We start from the raw sequence: 25,653 nt of genomic DNA, 5'->3' as shown, positions 1-25,653 counted from the left end.
GGGATAAAGTGTGCGTTGGATACAGCGCGGGATATAGAGCAGGTTGGATACAGCGCGGGATATAGAGCAGGTTGGATACAGCGCGGGATATAGAGCAGGTTGGATACAGTGCGGGATATAGAGCCATTTGGATACAGTGCGGGTTGGATACAGTGCGGGATATAGAGCAGGTTGGATACAGTGCGGGTTGGATACAGAGCGGGATATAGAACAGTTGTATACAGTGCGGGACATAGTGTGCGTTGGATACAATAAGGGTCGGATACACCCATAGTACACCTACTGTGACATGGTGTCGGTAGAGCAGGGGTGCGGTGGATGTCCTCAGAAGCAGAAGTGTCGGCAGTAGAGGTGTGCTGGTGGTGGTGTTTTGCAGTTCAAGGGTGGCTGCGGCTTCCTTAATTTGAGGGTCAGTAACGCTCACATTTGTTATATCAATTCAAATAAGAAATGTTGAGTAAAAAAAGGGAAGGGATCAGAATGAATTTTTTGAAAATTTCCCAATTTTCATATCTTCATTGCAAGTAACAATAAAACAAAACTTTAGTTATGAATTTAAATTACTTTTATTTAAAAACAAATCATTGTATATTTTTTTGTATTTCTTCTGTCATTCCATGGAGTTTCTCGAATCAGCCCCAAATATAATCTCCCATCATACGCTCATTGTATTGCGCCTGATAACAACGTTCAAAGTCCATCAGATTCTGATGAAAACATTCCCCTTGCTCTCTCCCCCTCCCCCTCCCCCACACGCTTCTCCTTATATGGAGATTCAAAACCTCTATGATTTAGTGATTGTTGTAAAAGGCACAAAAGCAAAAGATTAACAAAAATAAACCATGGTTTTGGATATTTTTATAGAGCATCAGGAAATAGTCAAATGCAAACATTTTTTGTTGTTGACCGGTTTAATCAGAGAATTTTTGTTTTCCAGGATTTTTCTATGGATATTTAGAAACCCAATTGTGCAATTTGTTTGGGATTGCATGATAGCTTCCTGTCTCTTGTTAAATATATATAATTGCTATACAACCTATTACAGTATATGTATTTATATACAATGTCATTACAGTCCCTTGTAGTGTAATGGTCAGGAGTCCGAATGCTTTTGTCCATATAAGCATTTATACCTAACGCTTTTATATAGAACACTGGTATGCCTCAGTATGTGCTGAAATTGTATCTTCTCTGTGTAACAAGATCTGATTTCTCATACACCCGAGTGAAGTCGCTGATGTGTAACGAGGTGTGATTTATTTCTGAAACATTTCCCACACTCAGAGCATGGAAATGGCCTCTCTTCTGTGTGACTTCTCTGATGTCTAACAAGATCTGATTTCTGTGTAAAACATTTCCCACACTCAGAACACGAAAACGGTTTTATACCTGTGTGACTTTTTTGATGTCTAACAAAACTCGATTTGTTTCTAAAACATTTCCCGCACTCAGAGCATGTAAATGGATGATCACCGGTGTGATGTCTCTGATGTGTCACAAGATCTGATTTCTGTGTAAAACATTCTCCACATTCAGAGCATTTTATTGGATTATCACCTGTGTGACTTATCTGATGTCTAACTAGTGTCGATTTATGTGTAAAGCATTTCCCACATTCAGAGCATGGAAAAAGTTTCTCCCCTGTGTGACTTCTCTGATGTTTAATAAGAGCTGATTTTTCTGTAAAACATTTCACACAATCAAAGCATTTAAATGGTTTCATACCTGTGTGATGTTTCTGATGTCTAACAAGATCTGATTTCTGTATAAAACATTTCCCACACTCAGAACATGGAAATGGCTTCTCACCAGTGTGAATTCTATGATGTGTAACCAGATCTGTTTTCTGTGTAAAACATTTCCCACAAACAGAACATGTAAATGGCTTCTCTCCTGTGTGATATCTCTGATGAGTAACAAGAGCTGATTTCTGCGTAAAGCACTTTCCACAATCAGAGCACACAAATGGTTTCTCACCTATGTGACTTCTTTGATGTTTAACAAGATCAGATTTCTGTGTAAAGCACTTCCCACATTCAGAACATGGAAATGGCCTCTCACCGGTGTGACATCTCTGATGTGCAACAAGATCTGATTTCTGTATAAAACATTTCCCACACTCAGAGCATGGATATGGCTTCTCACCAGTGTGACGTCTCTGATGTGTAACAAGAGCTGATTTCTGTGCAAAACATTTCCCGCACTCAGAACACAGAAATGGCTTCTCACCTGTATGACTTCTCTGATGTGTAACAAGATCTGATTTCTTTGTAAAACATTTCCCACACTCGGCACATGGAAACGGCCTCTCGCCTGTGTGACGTCTCTGATGCGTAACCAGATCTGATTTCTGCGTAAAGCACTTCTCACACTCAGAGCATGGAAATGGCCTCTCACCTACGTGACGTCTTTCGTGTACAACAAGATGTGATTTGTATGTAAAACATTTCCCACAATCAGGACACGGAAATGGCCTCTCGCCTGTGTGAATTCTCTGATGTCTAACAAGACATGATTTCTGTGTAAAACATTTCCCACACTCAGAACACGGAAATTGACTCTCGCCTGCCTTATCTGACTGACGGGCCACGGACTTTGTGTTCTGTGTAGCACATTTGGCACCTACAGAATGGGGAAATGTTTTCCCCACTCTAAATGCTGTACTAGAAGTTCCAATATTTGAATTACTCGGAGAACCTTCCCCATAATCAGTGGGATCAGATGACATATATGCAGTGTGAGGGACCGGGTGTATAATTGTGTATTCTTGTGGAGAAACTCGCGTGAGGTTGTTCTCTATGTCGCCATTGGGAAATTTCTCTGAGACAATCCGTCTGATCCATCCCTGTCCTAGAAATAAAACACATATATGGTTAGATTACGGTTACCCCCACACCAACGTTTACTTTTTCTCTAATCTGCCTGAACTTTCGGCATAATAGTTTGGACCCCCTTCCATATGTCTCCGCCTCTTGCCTCTGCAGCTCCATCTTCTATTACGCCCCCTACAGGTTGCGTAATGACATGGGGGAAATGTTGGGTAACCCTTTGCTTTGCCCTGGGTGTGCATTTCTGGGTCAGTCTCCAGCTGCTTTACTGGATCTCTTTCATTCCGCAGATGTATTTATAACTGGACTATCTGTATATCAAATGAAATGTTACCATAGAGACTGTTATACACTTTTCATATCGCAAATGCCAGGATGGGCGCAGGATTTCGACACGGGTCCGTCCCAGGAGTGACCCAGCATTTACGAGGTGAAGCTCCCGGCACCAACCCAGTAATAAGCTAAATCCCTGACGTCATGAGGAGGGGGGGGGGGGGGGGGGGAGGCGGAGCGGCACCGGGTCATCGGTGGGCGGGGGAGGAGGTAGCGCTTGGAGCAGAGGCTGCCTCCTCCCTGCAGTGTGAACTGTCCAGCTACCCGGGTCCGACTATCAGGTTGCTGTACCCAGAAGTTTTCAAAGGGCCCTTTCATACAGTGACCCTGCTGGACCCGGGGTATTTGTGCAGTGTGAAAGGGGTATAAGTAATAAGTTCTGCCTAGCGCTCTACGCGTATTAAAGGAAGATACCAGATCGTTGGCAGGACCCAGAACAGAGGCGGGGAGTCTAACACACCAGGGATGCTCAGCAGGGAACGTCACAAAAGGGTTTGGGCTTTGCAGTACCCAGTGTGCAGGTCCGGCCCCTCTGCCGGGGTCACCTGATATCTGCGCTGGACAGTCTTTATTTACCTGGACAACGTAAGGGTTACTGCCGGCAATATATAGGATATGATAGCTGAGGGTTCTATGTGGTTGTATGGGAATACTGGGAACTGCAGATACGGATAGAATGTAAGTACTTGCACTGAGCTGCAAATGGACAGGGTATAGACTGGCTGATTGCACTTGGTTGCAGAGCTGGAACTTAGCAAGGTTCTCATACAGACTCGACCGAAGAATGGATTCCGGAAGGCACGAGGGCAGGACTCGGCAAGGAAAAAACACAAAGGACTGAGGCAGGGACCCAACACAATAGGACAAGGTACTGCGAAATGAGCTTACTGAGTAACGAAACCTGGTAATATCACCGGCAACAGGAAGTGACCACAATCCCTACTTTGAAGACAGACATATCGCAGGTGAGCAGCCTGAGCTCAGGTAAGAAACTAAGAAACAAACGTAGCAGCTGAGACTTACCCAGGACTAGGAAACAGCCAAGACAATGGGATCGATCATATTAATCCCAAAGGGTGCAATTTGCCGTTTGGGTGAAGTTTTCACGCTGGAAACGGCACCCGAATTAACCCTATCTTGCACCCTTCGCAGGGCCGAATAGGCTGTCATTTGCTCGCACCCCTATGGAGGTGCGAGCACTTTTCAGCGACTTCTGCACGCTGTAAAGTGAGCCTGATGTTGTCATAATTGAAACTCATTTGCGAATCTTCCGCACACATCGGGGTTAATAGGATCGACCCCATGATGTGAGAGGGAGAGGAGTATTGTGGCCGGAAAGCCCAGCACACGGGGTTAATGGCGGCCACAGCACTGAAGGGGTTAAGCCATTCTGGACAAAGGCTTTTGACAGGTTTTAAACAGTATGAGTAGCACTGAGCTGGGACAGGTCCCCTGCTGCAGTGCTGATGTGAGATGGAGCCTGCTGCTGGGCACCAGGCACACAGTATATATATTTATAAAATATATGTTTAGCACCGAGCTGGGACTGCACCGTATATTGTGCCTATTGTATTGAGGAATGCATTCTACACTTACAATGCACTTTGGAAGGAATTTAGCAATCTTGGTGATGAGGAGATGAGATGCTAAACAGCCTTCTCCTGTGAGTGTCCAATACACCGCAGGTGGCGGGCTTTGTGTCTGAAGTCCTGTGTGGAGGTGTTAATGGGGTGTATGTGATGTGTCACTGAACCCCGACCATCCTGTGTGCGAGGTGTCGGTAATGCACAGACATTTGGGTGTTTCTTTATGTAAACATGTTTAGGAAATTGGAGTGAGCCCTTTGACATGTAGGGGGAAATTTACTAAAGGAAATTTGTAAAAATAGGTGTATTTGTATCCAGAAATACACTTATTTTTGACATTTACTATCCCGAAAATACGGCAATTCGTATTCGTATTGATAGCACATCAATACGAATAGCCGTATTTTCGGAATAGTAAATGTCAAAAATAAGTGTATTTCTGGATACAAATACACCTATTTTTACAAATTTCCTTTAGTAAATTTCCCCCGTAATCTGGATCTATTTATGACAGGAAAATGTCCCAATTGATCTATGAATGTAAATGTCCCAGGCATGTACACCCCCTGCACAATGCTGATTGGGTGGGGAGAACAGGGTGGAATTACCCCATGTGGTGATGTGTGTGGATTTTGGATAAAAAGGAACAAGTTTTGCCTGGTTTTTGTACTTCTGCCTGTATCTGAATGCTGTAACATCTGTATGCTGTGCTATGATAGGAGAAGAGATCTCTTCAGATCTACTGACAATAAACCATCTTTTGCCCAAGACGACTGCTTTCATCTTGCGACCAACAGAATTACTGCAATAATTCCATTCTCCGGCTGTTCTGGGTAACAGGATCCAGCGTCCTCCACGTTCCGCTCTGCCAGCTACCGAAGCAGAGGTCTGGTCCGTGACCAGTGGGGAACCAATCGACGCCAGTCGGGGGTGTGTCAGCAGCGTGTCAACGCACACACTCCAGCAGGTAGTACTCAGGTGCCAGCGTTTGGACCTGAGAAAGTATCCGTGGTTCCAGGTGCCCCGTAGGAGGAGTCTGGTGGTGGCAGCGATATCCACGCCCACTGCGTAGTGGGTGGAATCAGTAATCCCCTATTGGCCAGGTCCCGTGAGACCAGGAACCACTATCTGTGGACCCGAAGGGCGTAGCCAGAGCGTAAGGGAAGGCGTCCGGTCACAAGTATAATAGAGGATGGCTCCTGATGTATGAGATACACCAGAGAGTGCGGGGAGGAGACTGGTCAGATCTCTGGTCTGGTAACACACAGTGACATGATGTGAGGGGGAGAGCAGGAGTATAATAGGGGCTGATGGCTCCTGATGTATGAGATACACCAGAGAGTGCTGGGAGGAGACTGGTCAGATCTCTGAGCTGGTAACAGTGACATGATGTGAGGGGGAGCAGGAGTATAATAGGGGCTGATGGCTCCTGATGTATGAGATACACCAGAGAGTGCGGAGAGGAGACTGGTCAGATCTCTGGGCTGGTAACACACAGTGACATGATGTGAGGGGGGAGAGCAGGAGTATAATAGGGGCTGATGGCTCCTGATGTATGAGATACACCAGAGAGTGCTGGGAGGAGACTGGTCAGATCTCTGGGCTGGTAACAGTGACATGATGTGAGGGGGAGCAGGAGTATAATAGGGGCTGATGGCTGCTGATGTATGAGATACACCAGAGAGTGCGGGGAGGAGACTGGTCAGATCTCTGGGCTGGTAACACACAGTGACATGATGTGAGGGGGAGAGCAGGAGTATAATAGTGGCTGATGGCTGCTGATGTATGAGATACACCAGAGAGTGCAGGGAGGAGACTGGTCAGATCTCTGGGCTGGTAACACACAGTGACATGATGTGAGGGGGAGAGCAGGAGTATAGTAGGGGCTGATGGCTCCTGATGTATGAGATACACCAGAGAGTGCGGAGAGGAGACTGGTCAGATCTCTGGGCTGGTAACACACAGTGACATGATGTGAGGGGGAGAGCAGGAGTATAATAGGGGCTGATGGCACCTGATGTATGAGATACACCAGAGAATGCGGGGAGGAGACTGGTCAGATCTCTGGGCTGGTAACACACAGTGACATGATGTGAGGGGGGAGAGCAGGAGTATAATAGGGGCTGATAGCTTCTGATGTATGAGATACACCAGAGAGTGCGGGGAGGAGACTGGTCATATCTCTGGGCTGGTAACACACAGTGACATGATGTGAGGGGGAGAGCAGGAGTATAATAGGGGCTGATGTAACCTGATGTATGAGATACACCAGAGTGTGCGGGGAGGAGACTGGTCAGATCTCTGGGCTGGTAAAACACAGTGACATAATGTGAGGGGAGAGCAGGAGTATAATAGGGGCTGAAGGCTCCTGATGTATGACATACACCAGAGAGTGCGGGGAGGAGACTGGTCAGATCTCTGGGCTGGTAACACACAGTGACATGATGTGAGGGGGAGAGCAGGAGTATAATAGGGACTGATGGTTCCTGATGTATGAGATAGACCAGAGAGTGCGGGGAGGAGACTGGTCAGATCTCGGGGCTGGTAACACAGTGACATGATGTGAGGGGGAGAGCAGGAGTATAATAGGGGCTGATGGCTACTGATGTATGAGATACACCAGAGAGTGCGGGGAGGAGACTGGTCAGATCTCTGGTCTGGTAACACACAGTGACATGATGTGAGGGGGAGAGCAGGAGCATAATAGGGGCTGATGGCTCCTGATGTATGAGATACACCAGAGAGTGCGGGGAGGAGACTGGTCAGATCTCTGGTCTGGTAACACACAGTGACATGATGTGAGGGGAGAGCAGGAGTATAATAGAGGCTGATGGCTCCTGATGTATGAGATACACCAGAGAGTGCGGGGAGGAGACTGGTCAGATATCTGGGCTGGTAACACACAGTGACATGATGTGAGGGGGAGAGCAGGAGTATAATAGAGGCTGATGGCTCCTGATGTATGAGATACACCAGAGAGTGCAGGGAGGAGACTGGTCAGATCTCTTGGCTGGTAACACACAGTGACATGATGTGAGGGGGAGAGCAGGAGTATAATAGGGGCTGATGGCTCCTGATGTATGAGATACACCAGAGAGTGCTGGGAGGAGACGGGTCAGATCTCTGGGCTGGTAACACACAGTGACATGATGTGAGGGGGAGAGCAGGAGCATAATAGGGACTGATGGCACCTGATGTATGAGATACACCAGAGAGTGCGGGGAGGAGACTGGTCAGATATCTGGGCTGGTAACATACAGTGACATGATGTGAGGGGGAGAGCAGGAGTATAATAGGGGCTGGTGGCTCCTGATGTATGAGATACACCAGATAGTGTAGGGAGGAGACTGGTCAGATCTCTGGGCTGGTAACACACAGTGACATGATGTGAGGGGGAGAGCAGGAGTATAATAGGAGCTGATGGCTCCTGATGTATGAGATACACCAGAGAGTGTGGGGAGGAGACTGGTCAGATCTCTGGGCTGGTAACACACAGTGACATGATGTGAGGGGGGAGATCAGGAGTACAATAGGGGCTGATGGTTCCTGATGTATGAGATACACCAGAGAGTGCGGGGAGGAGACTGGTCAGATCTCTGGGCTGGTAACACACAGCGACATGATGTAAGGGGAGAGCAGGAGTATAATAGGGACTGATGGCTGCTGATGTAGGAGATACACCAGAGAGTGCGGGGAGGAGACTGGTCAGATCTCTGGGCTGGTAACACACAGTGACATGATGTGAGGGGGAGAGCAGGAGTATAATAGGGGCTGATAGCTTCTGATGTATGAGATACACCAGAGAGGGTGCGGGGAGGAGACTGGTCAGATCTCTGGGCTGGTAACACACAGTGACATGATGTGAGGGGAAGAGCAGGAGTATAATAGGGGCTGATAGCTTCTGATGTATGAGATACACCAGAGAGTGTGCGGGGAGGAGACTGGTCAGATCTCTGGGCTGGTAAAACACAGTGACATAATGTGAGGGGAGAGCAGGAGTATAATAGGGGCTGAAGGCTCCTGATGTATGACATACACCAGAGAGTGCGGGGAGGAGACTGGTCAGATCTCTGGGCTGGTAACACACAGTGACATGATGTGAGGGGGAGAGCAGGAGCATAATAGGGGCTGATGGCTCCTGATGTATGAGATACACCAGAGAGTGCGGGGAGGAGACTGGTCAGATCTCTGGGCTAGTAACACACAGTGACATGATGTGAGGGGGAGAGCAGGAGTATAATAGGGGCTGATGGCTGCTGATGTATGAGATACACCAGAGAGTGCGGGGAGGAGACTGGTCAGATCTCTGGGCTGGTAACATACAGTGACATGATGTGAGGAGGAGAGCAGGAGTATAATAGGGGCTGGTGGCTCCTGATGTATGAGATATACCAGAGAGTGCGGGGAGGAGACTGGTCAGATCTCTGGGCTGGTAACACACAGTGACATGATGTGAGGGGGAGAGCAGGAGTATAATAGGGGCTGATGGATCCTGATGTATGAGATATACCAGAGAGTGCGGGGAGGAGACTGGTCAGATCTCTGGGCTGGTAACACACAGTGACATGATGTGAGGGGAGAGCAGGAGTATAATAGGGGCTGATGGCTCCTGATGTATAAGATACACCAGAGAGTGCAGGGAGTAGACTGGTCAGATCCCTGGGCTGGTAACACACAGTGACATGATGTGAGGGGGAGAGCAGGAGTATAATAGGGGCTGATGGCTCCTGATGTATAAGATACACCAGAGAGTGCAGGAAGGAGAATGGTCAGATCTCTGGGCTGGTAACACACAGTGACATGATGTGAGGGGGAGAGCAGGAGTATAATAGGGGCTGATGGCTCCTGATGTATGAGATACACCAGAGAGTGCGGGGAGGAGACTGGTCAGATCTCTGGGCCGGTAACACACAGTGACATGATGTGAGGGAGCAGCAGGAGTATAATAGGGACTGATGGCTCCTGATGTATGAGATACACCAGAGAGTGTGGGGAGGAGACCGGTCAGATCTCTGGGCTGGTAACACACAGTGACATGATGTGAGGGTAGATCAGGAGTATAATAGGGGCTGATGGTTCCTGATGTATGAGATACACCAGAGAGTGCGGGGAGGAGACTGGTCAGATCTCTGGGCTGGTAACACACAGTGACATGATGTAAGAGGGAGAGCAGGAGTATAATAGGGGCTGATGGATCCTGATGTATGAGATATACCAGAGAGTGCGGGGAGGAGACTGGTCAGATCTCTGGGCTGGTAACACACAGTGACATGATGTGAGGGGGAGAGCAGGAGTATAATAGGGGCTGATGGCTGCTGATGTATGAGATACACCAGAGAGTGCGGGGAGGAGACTGGTCAGATCTCTGGGCTGGTAACACACAGTGACATGATGTGAGGGGGGAGATCAGGAGTATAATAGGGGCTGATGGCTCCTGATGTATGAGATACACCAGAGAGTGCGGGGAGGAGACTGGTCAGATCTCTGGACTGGTGACACACAGTGACATGATGTGAGGGGAGAGCAGGAGTATAATAGGGGCTGATGGTTCCTGATGTATGAGATACACCAGAGAGTGCGGGGAGGAGACTAGTCAGATCTCTGGGCTGGTAACACACAGTGACATGATGTGAGGGGGAGAGCAGGAGTATAATAGGGGCTGATGGCTCCTGATGTATGAGATACACCAGAGAGTGCGGGGAGGAGACTGGTCAGATCTCTGGGCTGGTAACACACAGTGACATGATGTGAGGGGGAGAGCAGGAGTATAATAGGGGCTGATGGCTCCTGATGTATGAGATACACCAGAGAGTGCGGGGAGGAGACTGGTCAGATCTCTGGGCTGGTAACACACAGTGACAGGATGTGAGGGGAAGAGCAGGAGTATAATAGGAGCTGATGGCTGCTGATGTATGAGATACACCAGAGAGTGCGGGGAGGAGACTGGTCAGATCTCTGGGCTGGTAACACACAGTGACATGATGTGAGGGGGGAGATCAGGAGTATAATAGGGGCTGATGGCTCCTGATGTATGAGATACACCAGAGAGTGCGGGGAGGAGACTGGTCAGATCTCTGGACTGGTGGCACACAGTGACATGATGTAAGGGGAAAAGCAGGAGTATAATAGGGGCTGATGGCTCCTGTTGTATGAGATACACCAGAGAGTGCGGGGAGGAGACTGGTCAGATCTCTGGGCTGGTAACACATAGTGACATGATGTGAGGGGGAGAGCAGGAGTATAATAGGGGCTGATGGCTCCTGATGTATAAGATACACCAGAGAGTGCAGGAAGGAGAATGGTCAGATCTCTGGGCTGGTAACACACAGTGACATGATGTGAGGGGGAGAGCAGGAGTATAATAGGGGCTGATGGCTCCTGATGTATGAGATACACCAGAGAGTGCGGGGAGGAGACTGGTCAGATCTCTGGGCCGGTAACACACAGTGACATGATGTGAGGGAGCAGCAGGAGTATAATAGGGACTGATGGCTCCTGATGTATGAGATACACCAGAGAGTGTGGGGAGGAGACCGGTCAGATCTCTGGGCTGGTAACACACAGTGACATGATGTGAGGGTAGATCAGGAGTATAATAGGGGCTGATGGTTCCTGATGTATGAGATACACCAGAGAGTGCGGGGAGGAGACTGGTCAGATCTCTGGGCTGGTAACACACAGTGACATGATGTAAGAGGGAGAGCAGGAGTATAATAGGGGCTGATGGATCCTGATGTATGAGATATACCAGAGAGTGCGGGGAGGAGACTGGTCAGATCTCTGGGCTGGTAACACACAGTGACATGATGTGAGGGGGAGAGCAGGAGTATAATAGGGGCTGATGGCTGCTGATGTATGAGATACACCAGAGAGTGCGGGGAGGAGACTGGTCAGATCTCTGGGCTGGTAACACACAGTGACATGATGTGAGGGGGGAGATCAGGAGTATAATAGGGGCTGATGGCTCCTGATGTATGAGATACACCAGAGAGTGCGGGGAGGAGACTGGTCAGATCTCTGGACTGGTGACACACAGTGACATGATGTGAGGGGAGAGCAGGAGTATAATAGGGGCTGATGGCTCCTGATGTATGAGATACACCAGAGAGTGCGGGAAGGAGAATGGTCAGATCTCTGGGCTGGTAACACACAGTGACATGATGTGAGGGGGAGAGCAGGAGTATAATAGGGGCTGATGGCTCCTGATGTATGAGATACACCAGAGAGTGCGGGGAGGAGACTTGTCAGATCTCTGGGCTGGTAACACACAGTGACATGATGTGAGGGGGAGAGCAGGAGTATAATAGGGGCTGATGGCTCCTGATGTATGAGATACACCAGAGAGTGTGGGGAGGAGACTGGTCAGATCTCTGGGCTGGTAACACACAGTGACATGATGTGAGGGTAGAGCAGGAGTATAATAGGGGCTGATGGCTGCTGATGTAGGAGATACACCAGAGAGTGCGGGGAGGAGACTGGTCAGATCTCTGGGCTGGTAACACACAGTGACATGATGTGAGGGGGAGAGCAGGAGTATAATAGGGGCTGATGGCTCCTGATGTATGAGATACACCAGAGAGTGTGGGGAGGAGACCGGTCAGATCTCTGGGCTGGTAACACACAGTGACATGATGTGAGGGGGAGAGCAGGAGTCTAATAGGGGCTCTTCTCAGTAATACGTGTTTATGACTCACCTGTGCTGATATCTGTAGGGATTTCCTCCTCCTTACACTGCTGATCACCCCTCACATACGTCTCTTCTTCTCTCTCTGTATCTTCTGCCTTCATATCAGTCACATACGTCTCTTCTTCTCCCTCTGTATCTTCTGCCTTCATATCAGTCACATACGTCTCTTCGCCTCCCTCTGTAGCTTCTGCCTTCATATCAGTCACATACGTCTCTTCTTCTCCCTCTGTATCTTCTTCCTTCACATTAGAAAGGTGCTCATCCTAAATTAACCACAATAACATTACACAGTATAATATCAATGTATAAGACAGACAGCTCTGTACAGATCATATAGTGACAGTCACTGTGGTATATTGAGGAGACCCTAAATCCCACCTACCTCATCCTCCTGTGGGGTCCTGCGATTCTCCTCTGTACAATCCTGGGAATACAGAGGACGGGGACATCTCTCTGGGGTATTCCTGTTACTGGGCCCATCTGTAGGAGACACACAGTGACTGAGGACATGGTATATATGTGATTATCCTGGGAATACAGAGGACGGGGACATCTCTCTGGGGTATTCCTGTTACTGGCCCATCTGTAGGAGACACACAGTGACTGAGTACATGGTATATATGTGATTATCCTGGGAATACAGAGGAAGGGGACATCTCTCTGGGGTATTCCTGTTACTGGCCCCATCTGTAGGAGACACACAGTGACTGAGTACATGGTATATATGTGATTATCCTGGGAATACAGAGGACGGGGACATCTCTCTGGGGTATTCCTGTTACTGGGCCCATCTGTAGGAGACACACAGTGACTGAGGACATTGTATATATGTGATTATCCTGGGAATACAGAGGACGGGGACATCTCTCTGGGGTATTCCTGTTACTGGCCACATCTGTAGGAGACACGCAGTGACTGAGTACATGGTATATATGTGATTATCCTGGGAATACAGAGGACGGGGACATCTCTCTGGGGTATTACTGTTACTGGGCCCATCTGTAGGAGACACACAGTGACTGAGTACATTGTATATATGTGATTATCCTGGGAATACAGAGGACGGGGACATCTCTCTGGGGTATTCCTGTTACTGGCCCATCTGTAGGAGACACACAGTGACTGAGGACAGTGTATATATGTGATTATCCTGGGAATACAGAGGACGGGGACATCTCTCTGGGGTATTCCTGTTACTGGGCCCATCTGTAGGAGACACACAGTGACTGAGGACATGGTATATATGTGATTATCCTGGGAATACAGAGGACGGGGACATCTTTCTGGGGTATTCCTGTTACTGGGCCCATCTGTAGGAGACACACAGTGACTGAGGACATGGTATATATGTGATTATCCTGGGAATACAGAGGACGGGGACATCTCTCTGGGGTATTCCTGTTACTGGGCCCATCTGTAGGAGACACGCAGTGACTGAGGACAAGGTATATATGTGATTATCAGATGCTGGGTGTATATAGGGGACCCCCATACCTGCTCTCCCCTGTACAATAAATGTCTCCTCTTACCCAGTGATGTTAGGGGCCGGTGATTCTCCATCATCACGTCCTTGTACAGACCCCTGTGTTCCTCTATATACTCCCCGTCCTGCATGGAGAGATAGACAGTGACATCCTGACACCTTATAGGCACCTGACACACACAACGGTACAGTCATCACCCAGACACATCCCCCTGTGTTACTGTATAATGTCTCATTCCCAGCAGTCACCTCTCCGGTCACATCCCCCGGTGTTACTGTATAATGTCTCATTCCCAGCAGTCACCTCTCCAGTCACATCCCCCGGTGTTACTGTATAATGTTCCATTCCCAGCAGTCATCTCTCCAGTCACATCCCCCGGTGTTACTGTATAATGTTCCATTCCCAGCAGTCATCTCTCCCGGTGTTACTGTATAATATCCCATTTCCAGCAGTCACCTCTCCGGTCACATCCCCCGGTGTTACTGTATAACGTCCCATTCCCAGCAGTCACCTCTCCGGTCACATCCCCCGTGTTACTGTATAACGTCCCATTCCCAGCAGTCACCTCTCCTGTGACATCCCCCGTGTTACTGTATAAAGTCCCATTCCCAGCAGTCACCTCTCCGGTCAAACCCCCTGGTGTTACTGTATAACGTCCGATTCCCAGCAGTCACCTCTCCGGTCACATCCCCGGTGTTACTGTATAACGTCCCATTCCCAACAGTCACCTCTCCGGTCACCCCCCCCGGTGTTACTGTATAACGTCTCATTCCCAGCAGTCACCTCTCCAGTCACATCCCCCGGTGTTACTGTATAATGTCCCATTCCCAGCAGTCACATCCCCCGGTGTTACTGTATAATGTCCCATTCCCAGCAGTCACATCCCCGGTGTTACTGTATAACGTCCGATTCCCAGCAGTCACCTCTCCGGTCACATCCCCCGGTGTTACTGTATAACGTCCCATTACCAGCGGTCACCTCTACGGTCACATCCCCCGGTGTTACTGTATAACGTCCCATTCCCAGCAGTCACCTCTCCTGTCACATCCCCAGTGTTACTGTATAACGTCCCATTCCCAGCAGTCACCTCTCCGGTCACATCCCCCGGTGTTAACGTCCCATTCCTAGCAGTCACCTCTCCGGTCACATCCCCCGATGTTACTGTATAATGTCCCATTCCCAGCAGTCACCTCTCCGGTCACATCTCCCCGGTGTTACTGTATAACGTCCCATTCCTAGCAGTCACCTCTCCGGTCACATCCCCCGGTGTTACTGTATAATGTCCCATTACCAGCAGTCACCTCTCCTGTCACATCCCCAGTGTTACTGTATAACATCCCATTCCCAGCAGTCACCTCTCCCCGGTGTTACTGTATAACGTCCCATTCCTAGCAGTCACCTCTCCGGTCACATTCCCCGGTGTTACTGTATAATGTCCCATTACCAGCAGTCACCTCTCCTGTCACATCCCCAGTGTTACTGTATAACGTCCCATTCCCAGCAGTCACCTCTCCTGTCACATCCCCAGTGTTACTGTATAACGTCCCATTCCCAGCAGTCACCTCTCCGGTCACATCCCCCGGTGTTACTGTATAACATCCCATTCCCAGCAGTCACCTCTCCTGTGACATCCCCCGGTGTTACTGTATAATGTCCCATTACCAGCAGTCACCTCTCCTGTCACATCCCCAGTGTTACCGTATAACGTCCCATTCCCAGCAGTCACCTCTCCGGTCACATCCCCCGGTGTTACAGTATAACGTCCCATTCCCAGCAGTCACCTCTCCGGTCACATCTACCGGTGTTACTGTATAACGTCCCATTCCCAGCAGTCACCTCTCTGGTCACATCCCCCGGTGTTACTGTATAACGTCCCATTCCCAGCAGTCACCTCTCCGGTCACATCCCCCGGTGTTACTGTATAACATACCATTCCCAGCAGTCACCTCTCCAGTCACGTCCCCCGGTGTTACTGTATAACGTCCCATTCCCAGCAGTCACCTCTCCTGTCACATCCCCCGGTGTTACTGTATAACGTCCCATTCCCAGCAGTCACCTCTCCGGTCACATCCCCCGGTGTTACTGTATAACGTCCCATTCCCAGCAGTCACCTCTCCGGTCACCTCCCCCGATGTTACTGTATAATGTCCCATTCCCAGCAGTCACCTCTCCGGTCACATCTCCCCGGTGTTACTGTATAACGTCCCATTCCTAGCAGTCACCTCTCCGGTCACATCCCCCGGTGTTACTGTATAATGTCCCATTACCAGCAGTCACCTCTCCTGTCACATCCCCAGTGTTACTGTATAACGTCCCATTCCCAGCAGTCACCTCTCCCCGGTGTTACTGTATAACGTCCCATTCCTAGCAGTCACCTCTCCGGTCACATCCCCCGATGTTACTGTATAATGTCCCATTCCCAGCAGTCACCTCTCCGGTCACATCTCCCCGGTGTTACTGTATAACGTCCCATTCCTAGCAGTCACCTCTCCGGTCACATTCCCCGGTGTTACTGTATAATGTCCCATTACCAGCAGTCACCTCTCCTGTCACATCCCCAGTGTTACTGTATAACGTCCCATTCCCAGCGGTCACCTCTCCGGTCACATCCCCCGGTGTTACTGTATAACGTCCCATTCCCAGCAGTCACCTCTCCTGTGACATCCCCCGGTGTTACTGTATAACATCCCATTACCAGCAGTCACCTCTCCTGTCACATCCCCGGTGTTATTGTATAACGTCCCATTCCCAGCAGTCACCTCTCCGGTCACATCCCCCGGTGTTACTGTATAACGTCCCATTACCAGCAGTCACCTCTCCTGTCACATCCCCGGTGTTATTGTATAACGTCCCATTCCCAGCAGTCACCTCTCCGGTCGGATTCAGTATTGAATCCCGGCGGTCGGGTTCCCGGCGTTCAGAATCCCGACGCCGGAATCCCGACAGCCGAAATGCCGACAAGGGGGGGACGTGGTTCGGCCCCCCTTGCGGGCTCGCTGCGCTCGCCACGCAGCGGGCCCGGTGCCTCGCTACGCTCGGCACACTAATTTATTCTCCCTCCAGGGGTGTCGTGGACACCCACGGAGGGAGAATGTGTCGGCATTTCGGCGGTCGGGATTCCGGCGTCGGGATTCTGAACGCCGGGATCCCGACCGCCGGGATTGTAACTGCATCCCCTCCGGTCACATCCCCCGGTGTTACTGTATAAAGTCCCATTCCCAGCAGTCACCTCTCCGGTCACATCCCCCGGTGTTACTGTATAACGTCCCATTCCCTGCAGTCACCTCCCCGGTCACATCCCCCAGTGTTACTGTATAACATCCCATTCCCAGCAGTCACCTCTCCGGTCACATCCCCAGGTGTTACTGTATAACGTCCCATTCCCAGCAGTCACCTCCCCGGTCACATCCCCCAGTGTTACTGTATAACATCCCATTCCCAGCAGTCACCTCTCCGGTCACATCCCCCGGTGTTACTGTATAACGTCCCATTCTCAGCAGTCACCTCTCCGGTCACATCCCCCGGTGTTACTGTATAAGGTCCCATTCCCAGCAGTCACCTCTCCGGTCACATCCCCCGGTGTTACTGTATAACGTCCCATTCCCAGCAGTCACCTCTCCGGTCACATCCCCCGGTGTTACTGTATAACGTCCCATTCCCAGCAGTCACCTCTCCGGTCACATCCCCCGGTGTTACTGTATAACATCCCATTCCCAGCAGTCATCGCTCCTGTCACATCCCCCGGTGTTACTGTATAACGTCTGTAACAGCAGTACAGGGGTGGTATATACAGGCAGCAGTACAGGGGTATATATACAGGCAGCAGTACAGGGGTATATACAGGCAGCAGTACAGGGGTGGTATATACAGGCAGCAGTACAGGGGTGGTATATACAGGCAGCAGTACAGGGGTATATATATACAGGCAGCAGTACAGGGGTGGTATATACAGGCAGCAGTACAGGGGTGATATATACAGGCAGCAGTACAGGGGTATATATATACAGGCAGCAGTACAGGGGTATATACAGGCAGCAGTACAGGGGTGATATATACAGGCAGCAGTACAGGGGTATATATATACAGGCAGCAGTACAGGGGTATATATATACGGGTATGGGTAAAATCCGGAATCGGATAAGACACCGGAATGCCGGACTGGACATCAAACTCTGCATTCCGGAGCTTGTAGTATCCGGTCCGGGGGTGTCCTGTCCGGGGGTGCTCCATCTGATGAGGCTGCTCTCGCACCTGTCACCTGGGAGAGGAGAGGGGGGAGAATACAGCCTCACCGCATGGTCCGGGGGTGTAATAAAAACTGGAACGGTCCAGACCACACGGGGAGGCTGTAATCTCCCCTTCCCCATGTCCCTGGTGTGAGCAATCACAGGCATCCCCCCGGACAAGACACCCCCCGCATGGGACACCCCTCGGACCAGACACTATAAGCTCCGGAATGCAGAGTTTGATGTCTGGTCCGGCGTTCCGGTGTCTTATCCGGGTCCGCTTTTTACTTAGTCCCTATATATACAGGCAGCAGTACAGGGGTATATATATACAGGCAGCAGTACAGGGGTATATACAGGCAGCAGTACAGGGGGTATATACTATATATACAGGCAGCAGTACAGGGGTGGTATATACAGGCAGCAGTACAGGGGTGGTATATACAGGCAGCAGTACAGGGGTATATATAGATAATAATAGATAGGTAACAATCGGTCATTACCGGGTGACGGGCACAGCGATGTCTCCGCCTCCCGGCTGCCGTTACTTCCGGCCCCGAAGCTCCCCCTGCGCCGCTGCCTGACTCTGCTGCTCTGCATGCCGGAACTACATTCCCCGTGAGCCTCTGCCCGAGCGTTCCAACTTACTCCCGGTATTTGCGTGCCACGATCCGGAAGTGGATGTTCTCGCGTTGTTGTGTCATGTCATGTGACGGCCTGACGTCCAATTACCAGCACCAGCACCATGTGATGCTGCCGGGGAGGCGGGGCTGCAGTTGCTTACAGCCGCCATTTTGTTATCTGGACGGTACAATACATGTAGATAAATATGCAGCTAGTGTATCATACAGACAGAGACCCCTGAGGTGTGGTGATGTATAGCCTCGTATGGTATATTGTTATATATGTCTTATATATGTATATAGTGTCATTGTTATATATGAGATCATGTGCTGTTATTGTTATACATGACATGATGGGGTCATTCAGGCCTGCTCACCGGGCTGCTAATCCCTAAGCAACTATCGAGCAGCCGCAGATGCCCGAAACGTGGCGAGCAAAGCGAGACCCCAAGGGGACGATGATGCTGCCTACGTTCCGTAGCGTAAGTGGTGGCCGTAAAGATGAGGAAGATATATATATATATATATATATATATATATATATATATATATATATATATATATGAGGCCGGCACTCCACTGCTCCGTAGATCAGCGATGGACACGGGCGCCTTCCCTAGGTGAACCCTTCCCAACATACAGGCAGGTAGACGGGCGGCACTTGAAATAAGTTGCAGGTGACACACTTTTACGTCAAAGACTTTAAGTATACCACTTGCAACTTATTTCAAGTTGCCAGAGTGCAGCCCATCGACCTGCCTGTGTATACATATATATATATATATATAATATTTGGTAATGTTGTAATTATAATTATTGTTGTGGTACTTGTTTCCTATCTGGGCGCCCAGGTTTTCAACGTACGGCACCGTAATGAAATCGGATCGCATCGGATTCGGTACTCGATGATGTACGATGGCATACGATGCTATCCGATCCGATTTCATTATAAATCGGATCGCATCGCATGCGGTGACGCGATCAACCCCGATTTTTACATTGGAATCAATTTTAAATGGTCCCTGAGACCCGATTTTACATTGATTTCAATGTAATAACCCCGCAAACCCACGATTTGTATAGGAAACCCCCCCCTGATGGTTTAAAATGCGCCTCCATTGTTAACGCCACCCCAGTATTGACGTCAACCCGAAGCGTGGCGAGCGGCGGCGGTACGCGTCCTCCGACTTTTTCATACCCCCACAGGTATCTGCGTGCGCTCGCCACGCTTCGGGCTCGGTGGCTCGCTGCGCTCGCCACACTATTCTATTCTCAACTCCACGCCGACGTGGATAGTGGGGGTATGAAAAAGTCGGAGGACGCGTACCACCGCCCCTCGCGGGGCTCGCTGCGCTCGCCACGCTTCGGGTTGACGTCAATACTGGGGTGGCGTTAACAATGGAGGCGCATTTTAAACCATCAGGGGGGGTTTCCTATATATCCTATGGGCCAACCATAAAAGCGGGAACGAAATCGGATCGCATCGCATCGTTCAATATCGTGTATGTGCATTTGTGGTATCCGATGCGATCCGATTTTTATACGGAGAATAGCATGGTGCGCAATTAACGTAGCGGGCGCCCAGATAGGAAACAAGTACCATTGTTGTTAATATTATGTAACCCACCTTTTTATTTAAGGAATAAAACTACCTAATATCAGAAAGTGAACATGTTAATTAAACTAATATGTTAAAACCTCCAATTCCCAACATTGATCTCCCTGTTTCTTCTCCTCTATTCTGCAGGATATATAAGGACCACCTCACGCTGTAATTAGGAGGTTAGTGCATCGTTATAATCCTACAGGTATAACCCATAGCAAGCACATAGGGAGAATCGTCTTGCATTCCATGAAAATCAATACGTGGAAGAGCCAAAAGCTTTTAAAGGATCTTTATATGGCGCAGTGCGAGACTCCAATATACCTTACAAGTCTCATTCATTTACCCTTAGAAAGGAAGATAGTCATTTATTACATTACAAATGCCAATCTTTTATATGGAGCTTTTAAGAAACCGTTCCCTTATAAGAACAGTATAGCAATCTTGTTTTCCTCTACCTCCCCATGGCAGCATACATATGGGTTACGCCCTCTTGGGTAGATATCTGGAAAGGAACACAAAAAAACAGACACTGCCCCTATATAAGGACCTCCTCCCTTGGGCTCTGTGTCTTTTTTTCCTTTCCGGGTAGATGTGCATGGCTTACCCTGTGAAGTGGCTGAGAAGAAGGCTGGCTCCCCTGCCGAGTGCAGTAAGGGGTAATGGCGTTTTTGGACCCCCGCTGTCGAGGGCAGTTGGGACGTCCATCTGCTGGAGTACCCCGCCGCCAGGAGCGGTTGCGGGTAACGACGCCGGCATTAGCAGCAGGCATGGATACAGAGGGAGAGGCGCACTTCCGTGACGCGGCGCGTGATGACGCAGGGCGTCACGCGTGGTACATAGGAGACGCCTGAGAGCGTCTGAGGTCATCAGAATGCGTCTCAGAGTGTCTGGATGCCGGTGATCGTGCACAGGACTGTGTCCATACGGAGGTGCAGACAAGCGGAAAGCGTGTGTTTGATACCAGCAGACTGGGGTAAGGTCCCGACAAGCAGCAGCGCTGCTGGGACTTGGTTGTTTTACTTACCTATAACGGAGGTCTCATGTTGTTTCAGTGAGTCTGTGATAAAAATAATAATGGAGGAAGAGAAAAAACAGCCGAGTAAGCCAGGGTAAGCCACATTGAAATAGCGCTGTTTTGGCTAAGAAAATTTTTTTATGCATATAACCAAAATAGGGTTTTTCTGCTAGGTCTGATACTGGCAAAGAAAAAGGAGAAGTTAAGGCTAAGCACAAAAGGAAGTGCTCATCCTGTGATAAAGCATTACCTGACAAATGTTCAGGTCCTGAATGCAGCAAATGCAGGAGCTCAGTACAGATGGGATCTATACAGATAACTGATTTAGTTAAATTGCTTAAAACTGAGCTGGCAGACACCTTTATGTCTAAAGATGAGTTTGTCAAGTCCTCAGGGAAGAGGCCTAGGGCAGTACGTTCTGATTCCGAAGGATCAGAGCCAGGCCCCTCTGGGAAGCCAGAGGAAGAGATGGAAGAAGGAGAAGTATTCCAGGAAAAAGATGGGGTGGAGTTTAACCCTGACTTACTGGAGAACCTACTTTGCTTAGTGCATAAGTCACTCAACATAGAGGACCCTCAGGAGGAGGGTAAGCTGCAGGATCTTTTGTTTAAGGACAAAAAGAGGAAAAATAAAGCCTTTCCATTATCTAAGACACTACAAGAGGTAGTGGAAGAGGAATGGGGACACCCCGATAAAAAGGTGGCAGTACCCCTAAGAGTATCTAAGATGTACCCCTTTGACCATGAGCAGGTCAAAAAGTGGGATGAGGCACCCAAGGTGGATGCGGCTATAGCACGCATCTCAAGGAAAACGACGCTCCCATTAGAGGATGCGAACATATTTAAGGACTCAATGGAAAGAAAAATTGAGATGAGTCTGAGGAAGCAACATACCACAATAGGGGCTTCTATGAAGGCTTCATCAGCTGTAGCAGTGACTACCAGAGTCCTAAGATCATGGTGCCAGGACCTGGAGTCCGACATGTTGGATGGCATTAAGAGGTCAGAACTGCTGAAGGTGGTACAAAACATACAGGTTGCTGTAGAATTTTTATGTGATGCTTCCCTGGATATGGTACGATTGGCGGCCAGATCTAATGCTACAACTGCGGTTATAAGAAGGGCCTTGTGGCTGAAGCCTTGGGCGGCGGACAGTCAGTCCAAAAACAAACTTATCTCTTTGCCCTTCCAAGGGAATTACCTGTTTGGGCAACAATTAGACGAAATTATCACTAAAGTATCAGGTGGTAAGTCGGTATGGCTACCGCAAGATAAGGCCGCAAGAAGGGGGTCATTCAATAAATCATCCCGGTACCAGTCCACGGACTTCAGAGAAGCGAAAACATATAGGCCAGGCAGAGGCTTTCGCAGGCCTTGGCTGGGTAACAGATATAATTTTCGTGGACAAAGAGGCAGAGATGGCAGGTTTGCCTTCAGGCAAAACCAGCAATGACGCCAGAGAGAAAGTAGGCGGCAGGCTGATGCAATATCAACATGCTTGGCATCAGTCAGTACAGGACAAGTGGGTATTGGAAGTAGTCTCGTCAGGTTACAAAATAGAATTTGTCACAGTACCAGGAAGCTGGATGGAAGTATCACCTATCCCCAGCAATTCGGAAGAAAGGGCGGCCTTATTCAGCAGCCTACAGACCATGATAGAACAAGGAGTGGTCATAAGAATTCCCAAACAAGACGAAGATCTGGGATGGTTTTCAAGATTCTTTGTCGTGAAAAAACCGTCAGGGGGGTTCAGAACTATATTAGACCTAAGAAGGCTGAATACCTATGTTCATGTGAAACAATTCAGAATGGAGTCAATCAGATCCATCATACCAGATATAGAAAGAGGGATGTTTCTAACAACAATCGATCTAAAGGATGCATACTTACACGTCCCGATATTTCTGGGACACCAAAGGTTTCTCAGGTTTCGCCTAAGACAAATAACATACCAGTTCACATCGCTGCCGTTCGGCCTGTCTACATCCCCGAGAACTTTTACAAAAATTCTGGTGGTTCTGGTGGCCAACTTAAGGGTGTTAGGCATTGCAATCTGGCCGTACTTGGACGACCTTTTGATTGCGGCAGATACCAAAGAAATGGCGGAAGCACATACAAGGATAGTGCTAGACTACTTGAGACAACACGGATGGTTAATCAACATCCAAAAAAGTCAGCTAGTACCGACACAAGAGGTGAAGTACCTAGGGGTCATTCTGGATACAAAAGAAATGACTATAAAATTAACAGAAGACAGACGCCTAAAGCTTCTACAGGAGGTAAAAGGGATGTTAAGGAAAAAGGTGGTGTACTCAGAAGACTGCATGAGGGTACTCGGTATCCTGTCGGCCGCATTAGATACGACCAGTTGGGCCAGATTCCACATCAGGACGCTGCAGAATTGCTTCTTGAGACAGTGGAACGGGGATGCGAAGGACCGAAGACAGAGAATATATCTGTCAAAAGGAGCGATAGAAGATCTGCTCTGGTGGTCAAAAGCACACAGGCTGACCAAGGGGAAGTCATTCGCGACCAGTCCACAAGTAGTGGTGACAACGGACGCCAGCGAGACAGGATGGGGCGCGGTGTGCGAAGAGCAGTCGACACAAGGAGAATGGGACCAGGCTATGGGCCGGCAACATTCAAACGTAAGAGAGATGCGGGCGGTGTTCTTGGCATGTCAAGAATTTCAAGAGCTAATAAGAGGCAAAGATCTGATAATAAGATCGGACAACCAGTCAGTGGTCATGTACCTGAACAAGCAAGGGGGTACAAGGAGCCGGAAACTGATGGCAGAAGTCACGCTTATCCTGAAATGGGCAGAACGTCATGTCAGGAGCATCTCGGCAGTGTTCGTGGCAGGGAGAGAAAACGTCAGGGCAGACGCTCTGAGCAGGTACAGGCTAGTCCCAGGAGAGTGGGAGTTGTCAGCAGCGGTGTTTACACAACTGACAAAAGAATGGGGGGTACCAGAAGTGGACCTGATGGCAACGGCAAGCAATGCAAAGGTTCCAAGGTTCATCTCCAGACACTGGGAGCCGACAGCATGGCAGACGGACGCTCTCACGGCGAAGTGGGGAGCGGAGCTGGTGTATGCGTTTCCCCCGTTTACAATCATCCACAGATTCCTGAACAAAGTACAGCGAGAGACTGCCACGGTAATAACAATCCTGCCCTACTGGCCAAGAAGACCTTGGTTTGCCAAACTAGTAAGGATGGCGATAGCGGGGCCATGGTTCCTACCCGACCACGAGGATCTCATCGGGCAGGGTCGGTTTCATCAACGACAGCCAGCAAGCTGGAGCCTGGCGGCCTGGTTACTGAAACCAGGACACTTAGAGGGAAAGGGTTTTCCCAGAAAGTAGTCGACACATTACTGAAAGCAAGGAAGAAGTCGACATCCGTGACTTATTATAGAATATGGGGCAAGTATGTATTCTTCTGTAAAGAAAATAACAAAAACCCTAGGTTAATACCTACCATTCTGGACTTCCTGCAAGCGGGATTAGAGAAAAAGCTGGCGGCAAATTCTTTAAAAGTACAGATTTCGGCCATTGGGGCGATGTTGGATACAAAAATTGCGGACAATAAGTACATCCAGAGGTTCGTTCAGGCGATTAAAAAGATCAGGCCAACCTTCCACAACCCCATGGCCCCGTTGGATCTTAATCTGGTACTTAACGCACTGACGGAGGCTCCATTCGAGCCTATAGAGGAGATATCGCTCAAGTATCTTACGATGAAAGTGGTTTTTCTTATAGCCATTACGTCAGCAAGGAGAGTATCTGAGCTCCAGGCCCTGTGGGTGCAAGAACCATTTTTAAACTTCTTCGAAGACAGGGCAGTGCTGAGGACGAATCCTACATTTTTACCTAAAGTAGTTTCCAGCTTCCATCTCAACCAAGAAATAATCCTTCCTTCATTCTGTGCGAATCCTAAGAATACTAAAGAAGAAAGGCTACACAATCTAGATGTGACGAGGGCCTTAAAAGCTTACATAAGAAGGGTACAGGCTTTTAGGAAATCAAAAAGACTGTTCGTACTGATGGAAGGCAGGAATAAAGGGCTGGGAGCTACCAAAACTACCATTTCAAGATGGATTAAAGCATGCATCGGTGAAGCATACAAAATTAGGAAAGTGGAAATCCCGGTGGGGCTTAAAGCCCATTCGACCAGGTCCTTGGCGGCATCCTGGGCCGAAAGGGAGTCCACATCAATAGAAGAAGTATGCAGAGCAGCGTGCTGGTCATCTGCACACACGTTTAC

The 25,653-nt window shown here is 49.1% G+C and overlaps 2 protein-coding genes across 2 annotated transcripts in view; one reads left to right on the top strand and one right to left on the bottom strand.

The window, feature by feature from the left end:
- LOC146009853 (uncharacterized) overlaps positions 1-25,653 on the top strand; it is a 145,303-nt gene that overhangs the window by 54,008 nt on the left and 65,642 nt on the right. The gene's annotated exons all lie outside the window — the stretch shown is intronic.
- On the bottom strand, positions 842-18,773 carry LOC146009821 (uncharacterized). The gene is made up of 5 exons (XM_083150330.1): positions 18,648-18,773; positions 13,964-14,042; positions 12,817-12,914; positions 12,442-12,697; positions 842-2,850 (listed from the first exon to the last, which is right to left on the bottom strand). Exons 2-5 carry the CDS (start codon positions 13,995-13,997, stop codon positions 1,214-1,216), a joined length of 2,025 nt encoding a protein of 674 aa, XP_083006456.1. The 5' UTR covers positions 13,998-14,042; positions 18,648-18,773; the 3' UTR covers positions 842-1,213.

The sequence above is a fragment of the Crinia signifera genome, chromosome 6 (assembly GCF_055691185.1).
Source record: "Crinia signifera chromosome 6, ASM5569118v1, whole genome shotgun sequence".
Taxonomy (NCBI): Eukaryota; Metazoa; Chordata; class Amphibia; order Anura; family Myobatrachidae; genus Crinia; species Crinia signifera.
This window is presented reverse-complemented; position numbering and strand designations above follow the sequence as displayed.

Excerpts from the sequence above, each read along its gene's own strand:
- LOC146009821 (XM_083150330.1), bottom strand. The coding sequence starts at position 13,997 with ATGATGGAGAATCACCGGCCCCTAACATCACTGG. Across the intron at positions 12,915-13,963 it reads CCGGCCCCTAACATCACTGG|ATGGGCCCAGTAACAGGAAT; the intron begins GTAAGAGGAGAC and ends TGTCTCCTACAG. Across the intron at positions 2,851-12,441 it reads CCCTACAGATATCAGCACAG|GACAGGGATGGATCAGACGG; the intron begins GTGAGTCATAAA and ends TTTTATTTCTAG.